General features: G+C 42.6%; 1 protein-coding gene across 4 annotated transcripts in view; it reads left to right on the top strand.

Annotated features, from left to right (window-relative positions):
• Window positions 1-8,079, top strand: part of PON2 (paraoxonase 2) — a 31,553-nt gene extending 23,474 nt beyond the window's left edge. For 2 of the 4 annotated variants that reach the window (XM_002713792.6, XM_089315718.1), the window contains 5 exons: window positions 516-642; window positions 2,474-2,674; window positions 5,578-5,659; window positions 6,735-6,863; window positions 7,455-8,079. In XM_002713792.6, the coding sequence (XP_002713838.1) occupies window positions 516-642; window positions 2,474-2,674; window positions 5,578-5,659; window positions 6,735-6,863; window positions 7,455-7,613 (698 nt within the window). In that variant the 3' untranslated portion in view covers window positions 7,614-8,079. The remainder of the gene's footprint in view (window positions 1-515; window positions 643-2,473; window positions 2,675-5,577; window positions 5,660-6,734; window positions 6,864-7,454) is intronic. The other 2 variants (XM_089315720.1, XM_089315719.1) reach the window with 1 other exon arrangement.
• Window positions 8,080-15,508: the final 7,429 nt, after the last annotated feature.

Consider the following 15,508-nt stretch of genomic DNA (forward strand, 5'->3'; position numbering starts at 1 on the left):
GAACCAAAGAGCTACCAACATTGGGAAACGTATAATGACTCCCACATGACTGTGGAGAATAGATTGGTTATTTGTATAGGAAGAGAAGAACAATTAGCTCATGAATTATTTCCATATTTTTCATGCAAACAGGTTGTTTGTTTGCCTCTTCAGCTAGTAGTAAGTTACATTTTGAAATTTCTAACAGCACCTGAATGTTTAGGTTTCATAACCTTTTCATGAAGCTATGATCATTGCATGGGAAAACAGCTATATTTCTGAATTAAACTGTAAACATTTTATACATGAATTCTGTCCAGGCGGTGGGAAATGCTCTGTCTTAGAGGTCAGGAGACCAGTGATCAGAAATAACACCAAAGAGTTGTTGCCGGGGAAGATGGAGACAAGAATGGGATGCTGGGTCACCTCAGGGCTGACACAGTCCACCCTGCCTTGCCTGCAGCATTTAAATGTCAGTGTTTGCCCAGAGGTACTGTGGTGTCCTGTAAATTAACTTGGTTCTTTCACTTCTTTAGATGACACAATTTATCTCTTTGTTGTAAACCACCCGGAATTCAAGAATACAGTGGAAATTTTTAAATTTGAAGAAGAAGAAAATTCTCTGTTGCACCTGAAAACAATCAGACATGAGCTGCTCCCAAGGTTCTTCCTCCTTTACTTCATTCTCCTGTGTACCTCAAGCATTTAAAAATATCCCCCATGCTGAGTGGCCCTTTCCCTTTTATTAGCTGACATATAAGATCTAATATATAGAAGGTTCTCCAAAACGTGCAAAAATATTTGAAATCCAGACATACTTTTTCATAATACTCATTTCTATGAATGTTTTGAAGACCTTTCATGTGTAAAATTTCAAATTTTTTTCACCAAGATACTATTTTTAATAAAGCCATGAACAATTTAAGGTAGCACATAATGCAAGAGCTTCTCTCTCTCTCTCTCTCTCTCTCTCTCTCTCTCCCCCTCTCTCTCTCTCTGCCCCTGTGTGTGTATGTGTGTGTGTGTATTTGTACAGGTTAAGTACTCCAAATACAAGCATCTGAAATCTGAAATGTTCCCAAATCTGAAACTTTCTCAGCACTGACTTGACACATGGACAACTCCATACCATCAAACTTTCTTCCATGCATATAGTAATTAAAAATATTTTCATATAATAATAACCAGTGTTCTGTGAGGACTCCCTAGAGAAATGACTAGATACTGGACCACATGGTGATACTTTTAAGTATCTTGGAGTAGAAGCCAAGCTGCACCATTTTGTCTGCTGTCAATCTCCCTCTTAGCTGACTCCACACCCAGTTCAGAATGCCTGACCTGCCAAGGAAGAGTAGCCTGTTTTATCATCTGGGGTTTGTATCTTTGTATGGGAATTTACAGAATGCTTTCACAGGATTAATGGTGACTATGGGCCACCCCTATAAGAGAATGGCCTTCCAGAATCAGAGGTGTTCACGTTGGCAGTGGGTTACTACTACTTGAGGACATAAGGCCTGTGAGTGATATGGCTAATAGAGAATCGTGGGCCCCCTCCCAGCTCAGTGTGCGTTAGCCTACTGCTGCTTTTAGTTTAAACATGATGGATATTTCTAATTTGTGCTTCCCCTTCTAGGGTGTAAGCATGTAGCTTCCAATCATTCTTCCAGAAATGCCCTTCCTAACCCACAGGCGCGAGTCCACCACTCAGGGAGCCTCTGCTTTATACGGAGCTCTTTCAGAGCCAAGGAGACACCCCCCCCCCCCCCAAGAGTAGCTCTGTATTTTTCATGTAACAAAGGAGAAGGTAGCTCTTTCAGAATTTTTTGCATAGGGTAATTGGAATTTAAATTTAATAACACCCTTGCCTAACAGGCTTTAAAAATGTAATTGTTTTTAGCATATCAATCTCTCACCTGAAGCACTGTTCTTAGGCAAATTCATCATCCATTCCTCTGCAAGTTTATTGAGTGCCTGTTCATTCTGGGCATGTCGGCTTTGGGAGGCAGTTAGACATTGAACAGTCGGCCTGCGCTTGACTAATAACTATGCAGGGAACTCAGCAAAAACCCAGCCACTGAGTAAATGGAAGCTAAGTAAATGTTATTGATGGCCTGGCCACCTCACCAGGCCATCAGGCTACCCCGGCTCTATACTGTGGCCAGCTCTGCCCTTATGTCCAGTTGTTAAATCCTACATGGCTGGCTGTCAAAAGAAACATACCCTTTTGGCACCAACTTCTCTTTTCTTTTGTGATAAAATCCTGCCATAATTGCTAAACGACCTGTCTTCAAACTAGCTGGTACTATACAAAATTGTTCTCTTAAAACATTATTGTAGTATATTTCATACAACTAGAGCTGTGTGATTTTAGAACATCTTTTCCTAAAAATAATCTCTTGCTCAAAGTGTAAAGCATATGTTGTGTAAGCCCTATGGATATTTCTAATATGGAGGCCCTCGAGGTTTTTATTTTCTCTCCTGTGTTTTCTTGCAGTGTGAATGATGTCATAGCCGTCGGGCCAGCACATTTCTATGCCACCAATGACCACTACTTCTCTGATCCTTTCTTAAAGTATTTGGAAACATACTTGAACTTGCACTGGGCCAATGTGATTTACTACAGTCCAAATGAAGTTAAAGTGGTAGCAGATGGATTTGATTCAGCAAATGGGATCAATATTTCACCTGATAAAAAGTATGACTCTTCAGCATATCTTCATTTCTCCTAAATTGTGATGCTGGCCAAATTCCTTACATTGCTTTTCTAAATGTGATATGACAATGGTTGTGGCCGGCGCCGCTGCTCACTAGGCTAATCCTCCGCCTTGCAGCGCCAGCACACCGGGTTCTCGTCCTGGTCGGGGCACCGGATTCTGTCCTGGTTGCCCCTCTTCCAGGCCAGCTCTCTGCTGTGGCCCAGGAGTGCAGTGGAGGATGGCCCAAGTGCTTGGGCCCTCCACTCGCATGGGAGACCAGGAGAAGCACCTGGCTCCCGGCTTCGGATTAGCGCAGTGGGCCGGCCGCAGCGCACTGGCTGCGGCGGCCATTGGAGGGTGAACCAACGGCAAAGGAAGACCTTTCTCTCTGTCTCTCTCTCACTGTCCACTCTGCCTGTCAAAAATAAAAAAAAATAATAATAAATAAATAAATAAAAGACAATGGTTGTCTTGACATTTTTGGTATATAATTAACAAACAGATATAAACATATACATAAATGAGTATATATACTCATTATATATAGAAGTATTTACATAATAATGTATATTTACATGCATTATGTATGTCATGTTATGTGTAAGTATATATGGAAACATATTTATATATAATATATAAATTTTGGTATGCATCATTGTCAAGTTCAATTTTATAAATATACATTTTAATAAAAATAGGACCATATTTATGTGTACATATTAAAGTATCAGTTTAAGGGCTTCCTTTAAAGAAAGTCATTATTTTTATTGGCTACATGCTATTCCATTATAAGGATTATGTTAAACTAATTTAACCAATTCTCTGTTGATGGGTATGCAGATTGTTTTTTTCTACATAAAACCCATTTTAAATGACTTCTTCCTCACCAGTGGAACTTGTTTAAATATCTTAAATGAAAAACTCCCTGATGAGAACATATAGCATGATGGTTAAACATGCAGATTTTGGACTTAGCTGACCTGGGTTCAAATCCCAGTCAGGGCACTGGCTAACCGCTGTCATGTGCCCACCTCTTTGCACGTTTGTACAGATTGTTTCCGTAGACCACCCCAGAAACAGAACCGCCAGCTCAAGCAGTGTCAACTCTATAAATGTTAGCATCAGCAGGTACTGCCAGGTTGTCCTCTAAAATGATCTCATTATTTCTGTATATGCCATCAGAACCTATATGGAAGGATGTTAAATTCCTTATTCTCTTTCTCTTCTGCCTTAGCACACTGAACAATTTAAACCACTGCAAATGTAACATGCAATAAATTTGGCATTCCTTTACAACTAAATGCCTTTATTTTTATGATGCATTTTCCCCTTCTTTTTGTTGATTACACAAGATGAATGTAGAATCATTTCATTTAACTTGTCTCTAACATGAGCTGACTTCTCTAGCCAAATCCATTTTTCTCTCTAACTTTCATATTTCCATTAAAAGAGTGAAATTTCCAATCACCTAGGCTAAAATATAAAGCATAAGTAAAATTTAAAAACTAGTGATCATGAAAAGGGGTTCAGCCTTAACTCCTTCTCTTTTACCTTTCCTAGACAAACAGGGAGCAAGCAGTGCTGGTGCTGCCTGTGCCTCCTTCCCTCTCTGCCACCCCCTTTCCCTCGCCACCTGCCTAGGTTAGCACCCATCCTTCTCTGGCTACAGTGCAAGGATTTTTTCTAACTTGTTTTCAGTCTATTTCCATTTTAGTGCTCCAGCCAATTCTGTCCATCTGTAATCCTCTAGCCTATGAGGGCTCCCAAAAGTGGGACTTCTGTCCTTAGCTTTGACGCCTTATGCCCAGCACAGTGGCAAGGCACAAACCCAATGCTCATGTACTGTTGAACTGAAATGACCATTTGTTATTATGTCGCTTTGTTACTCTAAAAATTCAATGGACTCCAACTGCCTATGAAATCAAAGCAGGCTAAAGAGTTGGACTTCCTTTAATCCACTCCAACCAGCATTTTCTATTGCTCCCATAGCTTTCCATGCTTTAAACAGAAAACTCAGTATTTTGCCAACATTTCTCCCTCATTCTTGCCCCTATGCCTCATGAGCTCTCCTCTTCCCAGAAGTGCATTGTGCGCACATCCTCAGACTGAATGTCTGCTTCCATATCCACTGCCTCCCCCTTGGTGAGCCTCCCTGTGGACTTGGGTGTTAGATATTTCTGTAGTCTGTAGACTTGAATAATTTCTCATAGTTCTGATCATGCTGCCTTAGAAGTTTAATGAGTATGACCGTCTGATCATCCCAACACACTGTAAAATTATGAGAGAGCCTGCGTCTTCTTGGTGTTTATTTCTGCCACAATACTGAATTTGTGACTTTCCACATAATTGCTCACTAGAATTCACTGAGTCAATTCACTGAGTAAAATGACCATAAAGTAGCCCATTATTTGGCTCCTCCCCTTAGATGTAGACAGATTGTTCTGAATATCTCTTACTAAAATTTTCCACGTATCATTTTACTAAGTATTAACATTAATAAATATTTTAATAAAATGTGTCCTATACTATATATTTCTAAACATACATAACACTTAGAAATACCAAATGACACCATGGGGTATGAAAGCTTCCCTTGTGAAGCCAAATAGTGTTTTATTTTCATCTCAGTGGCAGATAGCACAGACTTTCTATTAAAAATGATGCCCTACATTATTTCTCCTTATAAACCTTTTGGAAAAATAATAGTTTCATAATTGTTGTAGCACCACTGAATTGATTTTGAGAGTTTGCCTTTTAAGTAAAAATTGACCTTTATCAAGCATTCCTTAGGGGCCTATCATTGATTAACTTCTTGGGAGGTTATTTAGACTCACTCTTTGATACTGTCTTAATGAAGCTTATATTGGCATGGAGCTCTAACCAGTGTGTCCTTTTTGCAAAGGTATATCTACGTTGCTGACATATTGGCTCACGAAATTCATGTTTTGGATAAACACTCTAATATGAATTTAACTCAACTGAAGGTAAAATATTTATTTTTATACATAGAGTAGACAATAATATGTTATGTTTTGCAATTAGAGTTGTACTATATTATAGCAATATCATACTTAGAACAGAATATGGGAGCTAGAGTAGCTATTCTCAGTTTTAAAATATGACATCCCTACAACTAGAAAATCTGTTGGTCCCAGCGGTCACAAGGATCAACCATGATTATATGCAGCAGCAGCTTGGAAGTGAAATTTGCTTCCGATTCAGGCCCTTCCCATGAAGTATTGATGGCACCAGTGAATTCCAATGAGAATTTTCACAATTGAAAAGACTAATAGATGAATTCTCAAATGAAGATGTATGCACGATGTCAGTTCTTTCAATAATAAATGAAGGCAGGAATTGGGCTCCACACCATTCACTATTATTATTTTCTTCCTGCTCTACAACACATATCTTAGGTTGATTAGGAATTTTCCATCTTGCTGTGATTGAGTTCTGTGAGCTTACTAATCATTGTGCATCTTTTAAGATAGAAGTAGTCCATTTTTTTTTTTTTTTTTTTTTTTTTTTTGACAGGCAGAGTGGACAGTGAGAGAGAGACAGAGAGAGAAAGGTCTTCCTTTGCCGTTGGTTCACCCTCCAATGGCCGCCGCTGCAGCCGGCGCACCGCGCTGATCCGATGGCAGGAGCCAGGATCCAGGTGCTTTTCCTGGTCTCCCATGGGGTGCAGGGCCCAAGCACCTGGGCCATCCTCCACTGCACTCCCTGGCCATAGCAGAGAGCTGGCCTGGAAGAGGGGCAACCGGGACAGAATCTGGCGCCCCAACCGGGACTAGAACCCGGTGTGCCGGCGCCGCAAGGTGGAGGATTAGCCTATTGAGCCACGGCGCCGGCCAGTAGTCCATTTTTTAAAGAGATTGATTATCACCCCAACTTTCTTAATTTCAGCAAAGATGGAAAGTGGCTCCTAGCCAGTTTATTAAATTTATTTTAAACCATATTGGTGTTAGAGGGGAGGCAGTAAGGAGATACATGTAACTTCTCTGCGTTAAATTATTTAATCAAGCTTCTCATGTCACTGACATTCTTTTCATTTGAAAGGTACTCCAGTTGGATACACTGGTGGATAATTTATCTGTCGATCCTTCCTCGGGGGACATCTGGGCAGGCTGCCACCCAAATGGCCAGAAGGTCTATGTGTATGACCCCAACAATCCTCCCTCGTCAGAGGTTTGTTATCTTTGTAGCCTTTCAACTTCAATTATCCGAGTCCTTTTGAAATAACAAACTGCCAGAGGGACAACTCATTTAATTCTTTTAAACCAATAATACAGTAAACTTATGTAGTGGTTTTGCAATTGCTTTAAGCCAATAATTGGCAGAATGTTACACTGTTCAAGTACTTTATTTAGGTAATCTCTTGATGTATTTAATTACCGTAGAAACTAGTCAAAAGATGTTTTTATAGACATTTGCCCTTGTATGATAAACTGACAATTTTAAAACATCTCGTTTATTGTCAGCTCATGATATGATCTTTGTTCATGTGGAAGTAGTGCAAAACTAGGCACATTCCTGTGCAGCATTTTTATTAATGGTGAGTTGCTGTAATAACACTAAATCTTGTGTTGGTATAGAATAACTAGATGGTTTAAGAAAGTACTTCCTTTGAAGGTTTCAAAAAGTACTTGAAAGATCAGTATCTGCTTTGCGCACTCTGTTCTTTTAGTCATTGTGTCATGGTGGGAGACGGGGATTACTGGCGATTGAGTGGCATGCTATCTAGTGGTTCTGTACTGATACGCTGTGTCTCCTGAACAGGTTCTCCGCATCCAGAACATTCTATCTGAGAAGCCTACAGTGACCACAGTTTATGCCAACAACGGGTCTGTTCTCCAGGGAAGTTCTGTGGCCTCCGTATATGATGGGAAGCTTCTCATAGGCACTTTATACCACAGAGCTCTGTATTGTGAACTCTAAACTATACTGAAGTGCCGCTGTTATAACTTCTCTTAGCAATTAATTGTCAATGAATTTCTAATTCTGAGGGAACTTAACCAGCAACACTGATGGAGAAATTTAAGGCATGTAAACTTAACTTTATTTCAGGAAGGGGAGACCCCTCTAGTTCTTTTAGCACTTTTAACGTAAAAGGAAAATGAACAGTTAAAAAAAAAAATATATATGAAGCAAGGAAGAGAGAAAGACTGCTTTCCAGTAAAGTGCATACCCTTGGTACAAAGTAAACTTCACCCTTATCTCCCAACTGCCAAAACATGGGTTCCACTGAAACAGGGTGAGCTATGTAACCTCAGTGCCAGCACTGTGACCACTGTGACTGTTCAGAACTACTGACAGATAGCATCATTAGATGTTTTGTACTGACACCTTTGTTTACTACTAAAGAGTCAAGTTATACGAGTATTAAAGTCTGACTGAAATCCAAGGTTTGTCCGTGTTTCTCCAGGCACGTCCTCAGGGGGATGGGAAAGTGGCTGTCCTGGGGTTTCCCTGCTGTAGTGGGGCATGGCCATGCGGACATCTCACAGTGAAAGCGGGATGTGAATGGGCTGTTTACTTGAATATAAAACAGAATGAGAACTCTGATTTGATATGGCCACTGGAATTCCTGATTCACATGGCGAGTCCCAGTACTTCCGTTCCTCGGTGGGAACCCCTTGTGGGTACACAGGAGCTGGGAGGTTGCATCTGGAAGGTCATCGCACCTGCTCATTGTCCAGAGCTGTGAGCTGACGCCAGGAGTGGTGGGGTGGGTTCTCCAAGGTCACACACCTGAGCAGCAGCAATGCTCGGCCACCAAGCGGCCTCACTCCAGAGGATTGTTTCCCATACATTTCAGCTCCTGAGGGACTTTCCTGCATTTCTTTCCACTGTCCTTTATCAAAGCCCTTTACTTCACTTCCATACTTTTTTCCATCTTCAGTGTGGTCGTCAAAATATTTGTCAGTTAATTGCAATATGCCCAGCAACACACTAACAGTGTTACACTTCTTATCTCATTTAATCCCGATTTCAGCTTGAGGGAGTAATACTGACATATCACTGTTGCTATTTCACAGATATTCAAGGTGACACACGTAGGAAGGCACAGATATCAACCTGTTTCTGGGGCTACAGCCTGTACTGTTAACTACTACCTGAAGCTACTGCCACAGAAATGAGTATCTCTTTTTTACTTGGTTCTGATGTATGTACTTTCTGCTGTTTTTTTAGGTACCAGTTTGAGTTCTGCTTTTAGATGAATCAGTTAATGGCTTGTAAATGTAAAGTGCAGTGTTCTTAACTTGGCCTCTTCCCATTGTTTTTACATTTTCAAATAATTTACATTTTCAAATAATCTGCTAATAACGTAGTAGGTAGGGTGGGCATTTGGCACAGCGGTTAACGTGACACTTGGGGTGCCCACATTCTATATGGGGGGCCTACGTTCAAGTACCCTCCGCTCCTTGTTCCAGCTTCCTGCTGATATGTACTCCGGAAGGCAGCAGGCGATGGCTCGAGTGTTTGGACCCCTGCAACCCACATGAGCCCCCCGAGCTGAGTTGCTGGCTCTCAGGCTTCAGCATAGCCCAGCTCTGGCTACTGTGGGCATTTGGGGAGTGAACCAGCAGATGGGAAGGCTCTGTGTGTTATCTCTCAGTCTTTTAAATTATGTACTGGATATATTTCTTGCTAAAATAATTACTTTTTTAAATGTTCCAATTATCTATGGGAAAAGATGAATAAAGCAAGATTAAATAATGTTCACCTAGGGATCAGAAACTAAGGTACATATGTTTTAGATTCTAGAAGATTGTGATATTTAAAAAGCTACATTCAGGGCCGGCGCTGTGGTGCACTAGGCTAATCCTCTGCCTGCGGCACCGGCACCCCATATGGGCGCCAGGTTCTAGTCCCAGTTGCTCCTCTTCCAGTCCAGCTCTCTGCTGTGGCCCGGGAAGGCAGTGGAGGATGGCCTGAGAGCTTGGGCTCCTGCGCCTGTGTGGGAGACCAGGAGGAAGCACCTGGCTCCTGGCTTCAGATTGGCATAGCTCCGGCCGTGGCGGCCATTTTGGGGGTGAACCAATGGAAGGAAGACCTTTCTGTCTCTCTCTCTCTCTCTCACTGTCTATCTGTCAAATAAAAAAAAATTATTAAAAAAAGCTACATTCATACAAAATATCAGAATACAGTGGGCATAAAGTAAATTTGGTTTCTATTGTGTTAGAAGTTTTACTTAGATAACACTAAATATAATAAGCACTTGTATTATTTATCTCAGAAATAGAAAAAAAGCTTTCTAAATTCTGATTTTCTGGCATTTTGGGGCCATTTTTTATCAAACAATAAGTATATTGTGCATTTATGGTGATACCTCTGTGGTCATGCATTGAGTTGCTCATGAAAAGGTCATCACTGAAAACAACAAGGCCAGCACCGAGGCTCACTAGGCTAATCCTCCACCTGCGGTGCCTGTACCCCGGGTTCTAGTCCCGGGTTGGGGCGCTGGTTCTGTCCCAGTTGCTCCTCTTCCAGTCCAGCTCTCTGCTCTAACATGGGAAGGCAGTGGAGGATGGCCCAGGTGCTTGGGCCCTGCACCCTCATGGGAGACCAGGAGGAAGCACTTGGCTCCTGGCTTCAGATCAGCGCAGCACGCCGGCTGTAGCGGCCCCTTGAGGGGTGAACCAACGGAAAAAGGAAGACCTTTCTCTCTGTCTCTCTGTCTCTCTGTCTCTCTGTCTAACTCTGCCTGTCAAAAAAAATAATAAAATAATAAAATAAAACAACCAGAATTGTAACTAGGCTTTGCTACAATTGGATATGGGTTTTACAGGTGTATGTGTGTGTTTGTGTATGTATGTGTGTGTTCATGAGACCCTCTTCAATGACAATAAATATCCTTTTGGTTTACAAAACCTCAGCTCTCTTACAACAGGTAAATGTAAATGTGAGTACTCAACAGAGGGAACAAGGAAACTTAAATATATGAGATAATACAGTCTTACTCTGCGTATGGAGTATGCATTAATTACAGCTCATCTGAGGCCGATTGTTTCTCTGGACTCCTGTCCTGGAGTCACAGCCTACAGAGGAGTGAGTGTCCCCTGGACAAAGCAGTGCAGTCACACCACCTCCACCACACCACCCACTCCCACCTCGCGTTGGCTACTTGTAGTTTTCATTACTCCACAGCTTTCTACAAAATGGTTTCTGGGTATGAGAGAAGGATGGTTGGGAGAAACCCAGTAGTTCCTTCTTAGCTTTCTGATCCTCCTTTCAAAAATTTTTCTTCCAATGTGTTTTAACTCTAACTTTGTTGTTACACATTTTATTCCACTTTCAGAGAGTTGGGGAGTTTTGTATAAATGTTTAGTTGTGTAATTCCAGATGGGATTTGAAAGCACAAGAAAATGACACTTCTCACGGGGCAGAAGGCTTTACGGACATTTTTAAAGTTTCAAAATCATGCAACTCACCTGCCCCTATCACATGGAGTACTGAGTGCAGGAAATATCACTCTGACTTTTCTTAAGAAAGGGCTAACGTAGCAATAAATAAATGTATTGCACGTACTTGACTCAGAGCCTGAAAATTATCATAACAAACGTGACTTTGTCCCTCTACTTGGAAGAAAACTCAACAATGTCTCCTGTAGTATCAAACGGAAGTCCCAGTTTAAACAGACTCCTTGTTTTTCTCTTTATATCCGTCCTCTGTGGTCTCCTAGACCATGCATCTAGCCCTCTCTACCAGGGTCGGTCTCCAAGGCCACACACCTCCCTTCTTTCTGTGTCTCCTTCACCATGCCTCCGCCTGTATGTAGCTGTCACTATCCACAGTCCTCCCACATAAATACTTCTCAGGTCCACACAGTTTGATCCCAGAGCTTCACCGATCACCAACACATGTCTCACCCAGACTAACCTAAGACAGGACTCCAGCCATGTCCCAGGCTGTAGGATAGGCAAGCCCTCCACCCCTCCATAACCCATCCTCATCTTTGTCCAGTGTCATTTCTAAAACAGCTACTGAGTCACATCACTTCCAGTGAGTTCCCGGTGCCCTGTAGGGTATAATTTAGATGTCTTGGTCTACAAGCCCTGGCTTCCTCTCTAGATTCAGTTTTCGCTATCCTCTTCACTGACTCTTTTGTCCGCAGTGGTTCTCAAACTGTGGTCCTTGGACCAGCAGACTTGTTTTCACCAGTGACCTTGTGAAAGCCCTCAAGCCCCACCCCAGATCTAGCAAATCGAGAAACTCTGGGAGTAGGGCCGGCCGTCTGTTTTCACAAACTCTCACGCCTGCCACAATTCAGCAGCCTCTGCTCTAGTCACACTGCACCGATCGCACTGCTGTTCTGAGGCATTGGTGCTCTGCTCCCCTTCTGTGGGCCTCACCACCTTTCTTCGGCCTTCCTCATTCATCTTGGCCACACAATCTGGTAAACTCATGTTGAGTTAAGTAACTTAATGTGTTGGGTCTGCTTTGAGGTATAATTCAACTCAGAGACACTGAAGGGCTACAGGATACTGATGAAGGGTTTTCTGATGAACCGAAGTGGGGGATCAGTCCAGAAGGATCCTTCCTGGCAAAAGATGACCCCTTGAAACTCCCCCCATTCATGTCGCACCTAAATTGTGAACATGAGACTGGCTAGGCCCTGTTGCTCCCTCCTGCTAAGTACACTTACTTAGCCGTAATACAGGATAGCAGCACAGGTGACCCCCAGCACATAGTGGGCTGCACTGCAAGTTCTGAGTGGAGTCAGACCTTCTGCAGAGGTTGCAGGAAGTAATGAAAACTGTGTCAGACATTCACCATGAAACTCCAATATTATATGTATCCTCAGAGCAAAACTGGACAGTAAACTTAAATTCATGTACCAAAGGGCTTCACAAAGTTCATGGGAAATGGAATTAAAAGATGAGTTTGTTTTGGTGCCCCAAATTTTGAGATCCATGTATACAAGAGGCCATCCAAAAGTTCATAGAACACATGTATTATGGAAACCCTACGCAGGAATTCTGAACATTTTTTGCACTGAATGAATTTATCTTTTAATTCCATTTTCCATGAACTGTGTGAAGTACCCTGTATATCATACTCATGCAACAACACAAATCTGTGGTCACCTAGCCTGTTTTCTCCACCAGGCAGCACAAGACACATATCAATGGCACACAGTTGTTTGTACCCAGGTTGCAGACACTGGGCCCTGTGGCTTGGGATCATGACTCCGACCGCTCTATTTCATAAGCTCTTCTTGCAGAACAGCTTTTTCAGACACAATCACACCTTTTGATGTTTTGCTCTCCCCCATCATGACCTCTTTCTGTACAAAATTTACTGATAAGACCTTTTTGCATAGAACATTTTATAATTATACATGGGAGCAAGACACATGGTTTAAAAATTCTAAACATCATAGGTGGCTTCTTCTACACTCACTGACCACCCCACTCTCCATGACCCCAATCTTCTGCTGTAGAAGTGACTACTCGTCAGTGTGTGTCTTGTTTTACATATCTACACACTTGTGTTTAATATGAAATTCCCTTGCATTTTATACAGTAAGACTATACCTTATGTATATTCCATATCCCTGAGAGAAATTTTGATTATCATTTTGTTGGACTAAGTAGACATATGGTACTACCTTTGCTCAGCCATATTCTACTTTACTGGGTTCCTAATAGCTCTTTGAATAGCCCCCAAGAAAATAATGGCCCAGGGGTGATAGGTGATTTCTAATGGAACTGGAAATTAGGAATTCATTTGTCCTGCTCTTTCACTCACAACAAACCCCCTCTAATGACACTGATGTATTCCATGGTCTGTTGACCAGGCCAACTGAGCCTATTGCCATAGTTTCTTCTCTTGTTGAACATTACTTTCGAAGATTAGATCTCAATGAGGCTATGTAAGTCCCTGTACATAGAACTTTGGTGCCAGATGATTGATACAGCCAGCTCAAAACTCAAACCCAAGTCTGTTACACATAAATGTTTATCATACTATGATCTGTTGTTCTGAAAACTCAGTTCTGTCCTTAGAGGCACTTCAACAACACATGACAAAACGCGCTGGTCTCAGACACAGTTCTGAGGGGAGGATTCAATTCTCCTTGAACCAAAGAGAAGAATCTTCTTGGGTCAACCATGTGGACACAACAACCAACAGTGGCCCAGAGCCAGGGGGTATGAGGTTGCTGGCCTCCTTGTGGTTATTCTTACTCTAAATGGGACTGCACTTGCTTAAACACTGGTTTTACCAGTCCACAATGTGAGAAGGTATGCTTGTAAGAAATGCTTAGCTTATAACACAATTACTCCTACTCCATCATACATCCATTCCATCTCTTTCCATTCTTCCTATTTTTCTTTCTCCCAGGTCCATAGTTGGCATCCAACTATCTTAACATTTATTGAGCCACTATTAAGTACAAAGTCCTATGGACGTCACTGGAAGACACAGTCATCAATGGGATGGGGTCTTTACCCCAAAGGAGCCTACAATCTCAAGTGGAGGTTCAGATTTAATCTTTATATGCTTGACACACAAGAGACACATGCTGTCTCACATAAGAGGAATCTGTAGCTTAACAAAGTTGAGAACATTCCAGACTGGATCCCAAATCAGGCACCCTGAATCTCAAACTGTCCGCACCACCACAGTCCCCAACTGCAAACTCTCCTCCCACTAAGTACTTGATACAACAATCAGTTCCTCCTCTGCTTGCACCTTTTAAAACTTGTCATCTTAAAAAGAACCATCTTATCTGTACAAGGCTGGATGCTACAGGATTCTGTTAGTGCAGCCCTTCTTCTGTATCTTCAACAGAGGCAAAATGGTTAAGGACACAGACTTTGGAGTCGGACCATCTGATGCTGACATTTCTGAGCTGTGTGACCTGGAATAAGTCACCTAACCACTCTGTGCTCAATTTTCACATCTATAAAGGTGAGTTAATGTTGCTCACTTCAAATGCTGTTTTTAGAACTAAAAGATTTAACATGTAAGCACATGGAAATCGCTTCATTACTCATTCCATAATTATGTATTCCTCCTATCATTTTGCATCCCATACGTCACGGACCACTTTTTCTTAATATCCCCAAGTCTGGGAAAATCTTGATTTCTCACCCAATATTTACTCAGTTGCAATTAATGGGGTCACTTCTTACTGCTGGGAAACAAAAATAAGCCATGCTTAAAGATGCCACTTTGTCCAAACTCTTCAAGTCTTACCCCCTCTTACCTTTCCTCCCCTCCAACCTGGTCTTCATCAGGAAAAGGGGGACGTGCACTCCTCGCCTGGAAGTGAGAACCTGCCAGAAGGAGGACAGGAGGGCGTTTTGAAGGCCCCAGCAGGCGAGGAAGACACCTTTCTGTGCCCCACCCTGCTCTTCTCCACCAGTCCTATTTACTACTGGGGCAACCACTGACATCCATCAATCCACCTCCTCAACAGCCTGAACGCGACACCCACCACGTTCCGCACTCCGGGTAGTGCATAGCGTTCTGGGGACCCGGTCCTGCGCCCCACGCCTTGGGGAAGGAGTTACAGCTCTTCGCGACCCTTATCTCCACCCCACCCCCCACCCCACCAGGGGCTCGGAGCAGTTCTCGTCTCATCTCAGGGCTCAGACCCTGCCAGAGTTCCTGAACTCCAGCTCTGGGGCCTCCGGCTCAGATCCTTGGAGGAGCTGGGTGCAATTCTCTGGGTGGTTGGAGCCCGCTTCCTCCACCCCTGCGCCCGCAGGTGAGCTCTTGACAGAGCCGCCGCCGCCTAGGGAACAAGACCCGAAGGAGACTGAAACTTGAGCCTGGAGGAAGAAGCAGCCGGCGCATCTAGTTCGCCTTGAACTTCACGC

The sequence above is a fragment of the Oryctolagus cuniculus genome, chromosome 16 (genome assembly GCF_051225735.1).
Source record: "Oryctolagus cuniculus isolate XC-2025 breed Fujian yellow rabbit chromosome 16, ASM5122573v1, whole genome shotgun sequence".
Lineage (NCBI taxonomy): Eukaryota > Metazoa > Chordata > Mammalia > Lagomorpha > Leporidae > Oryctolagus > Oryctolagus cuniculus.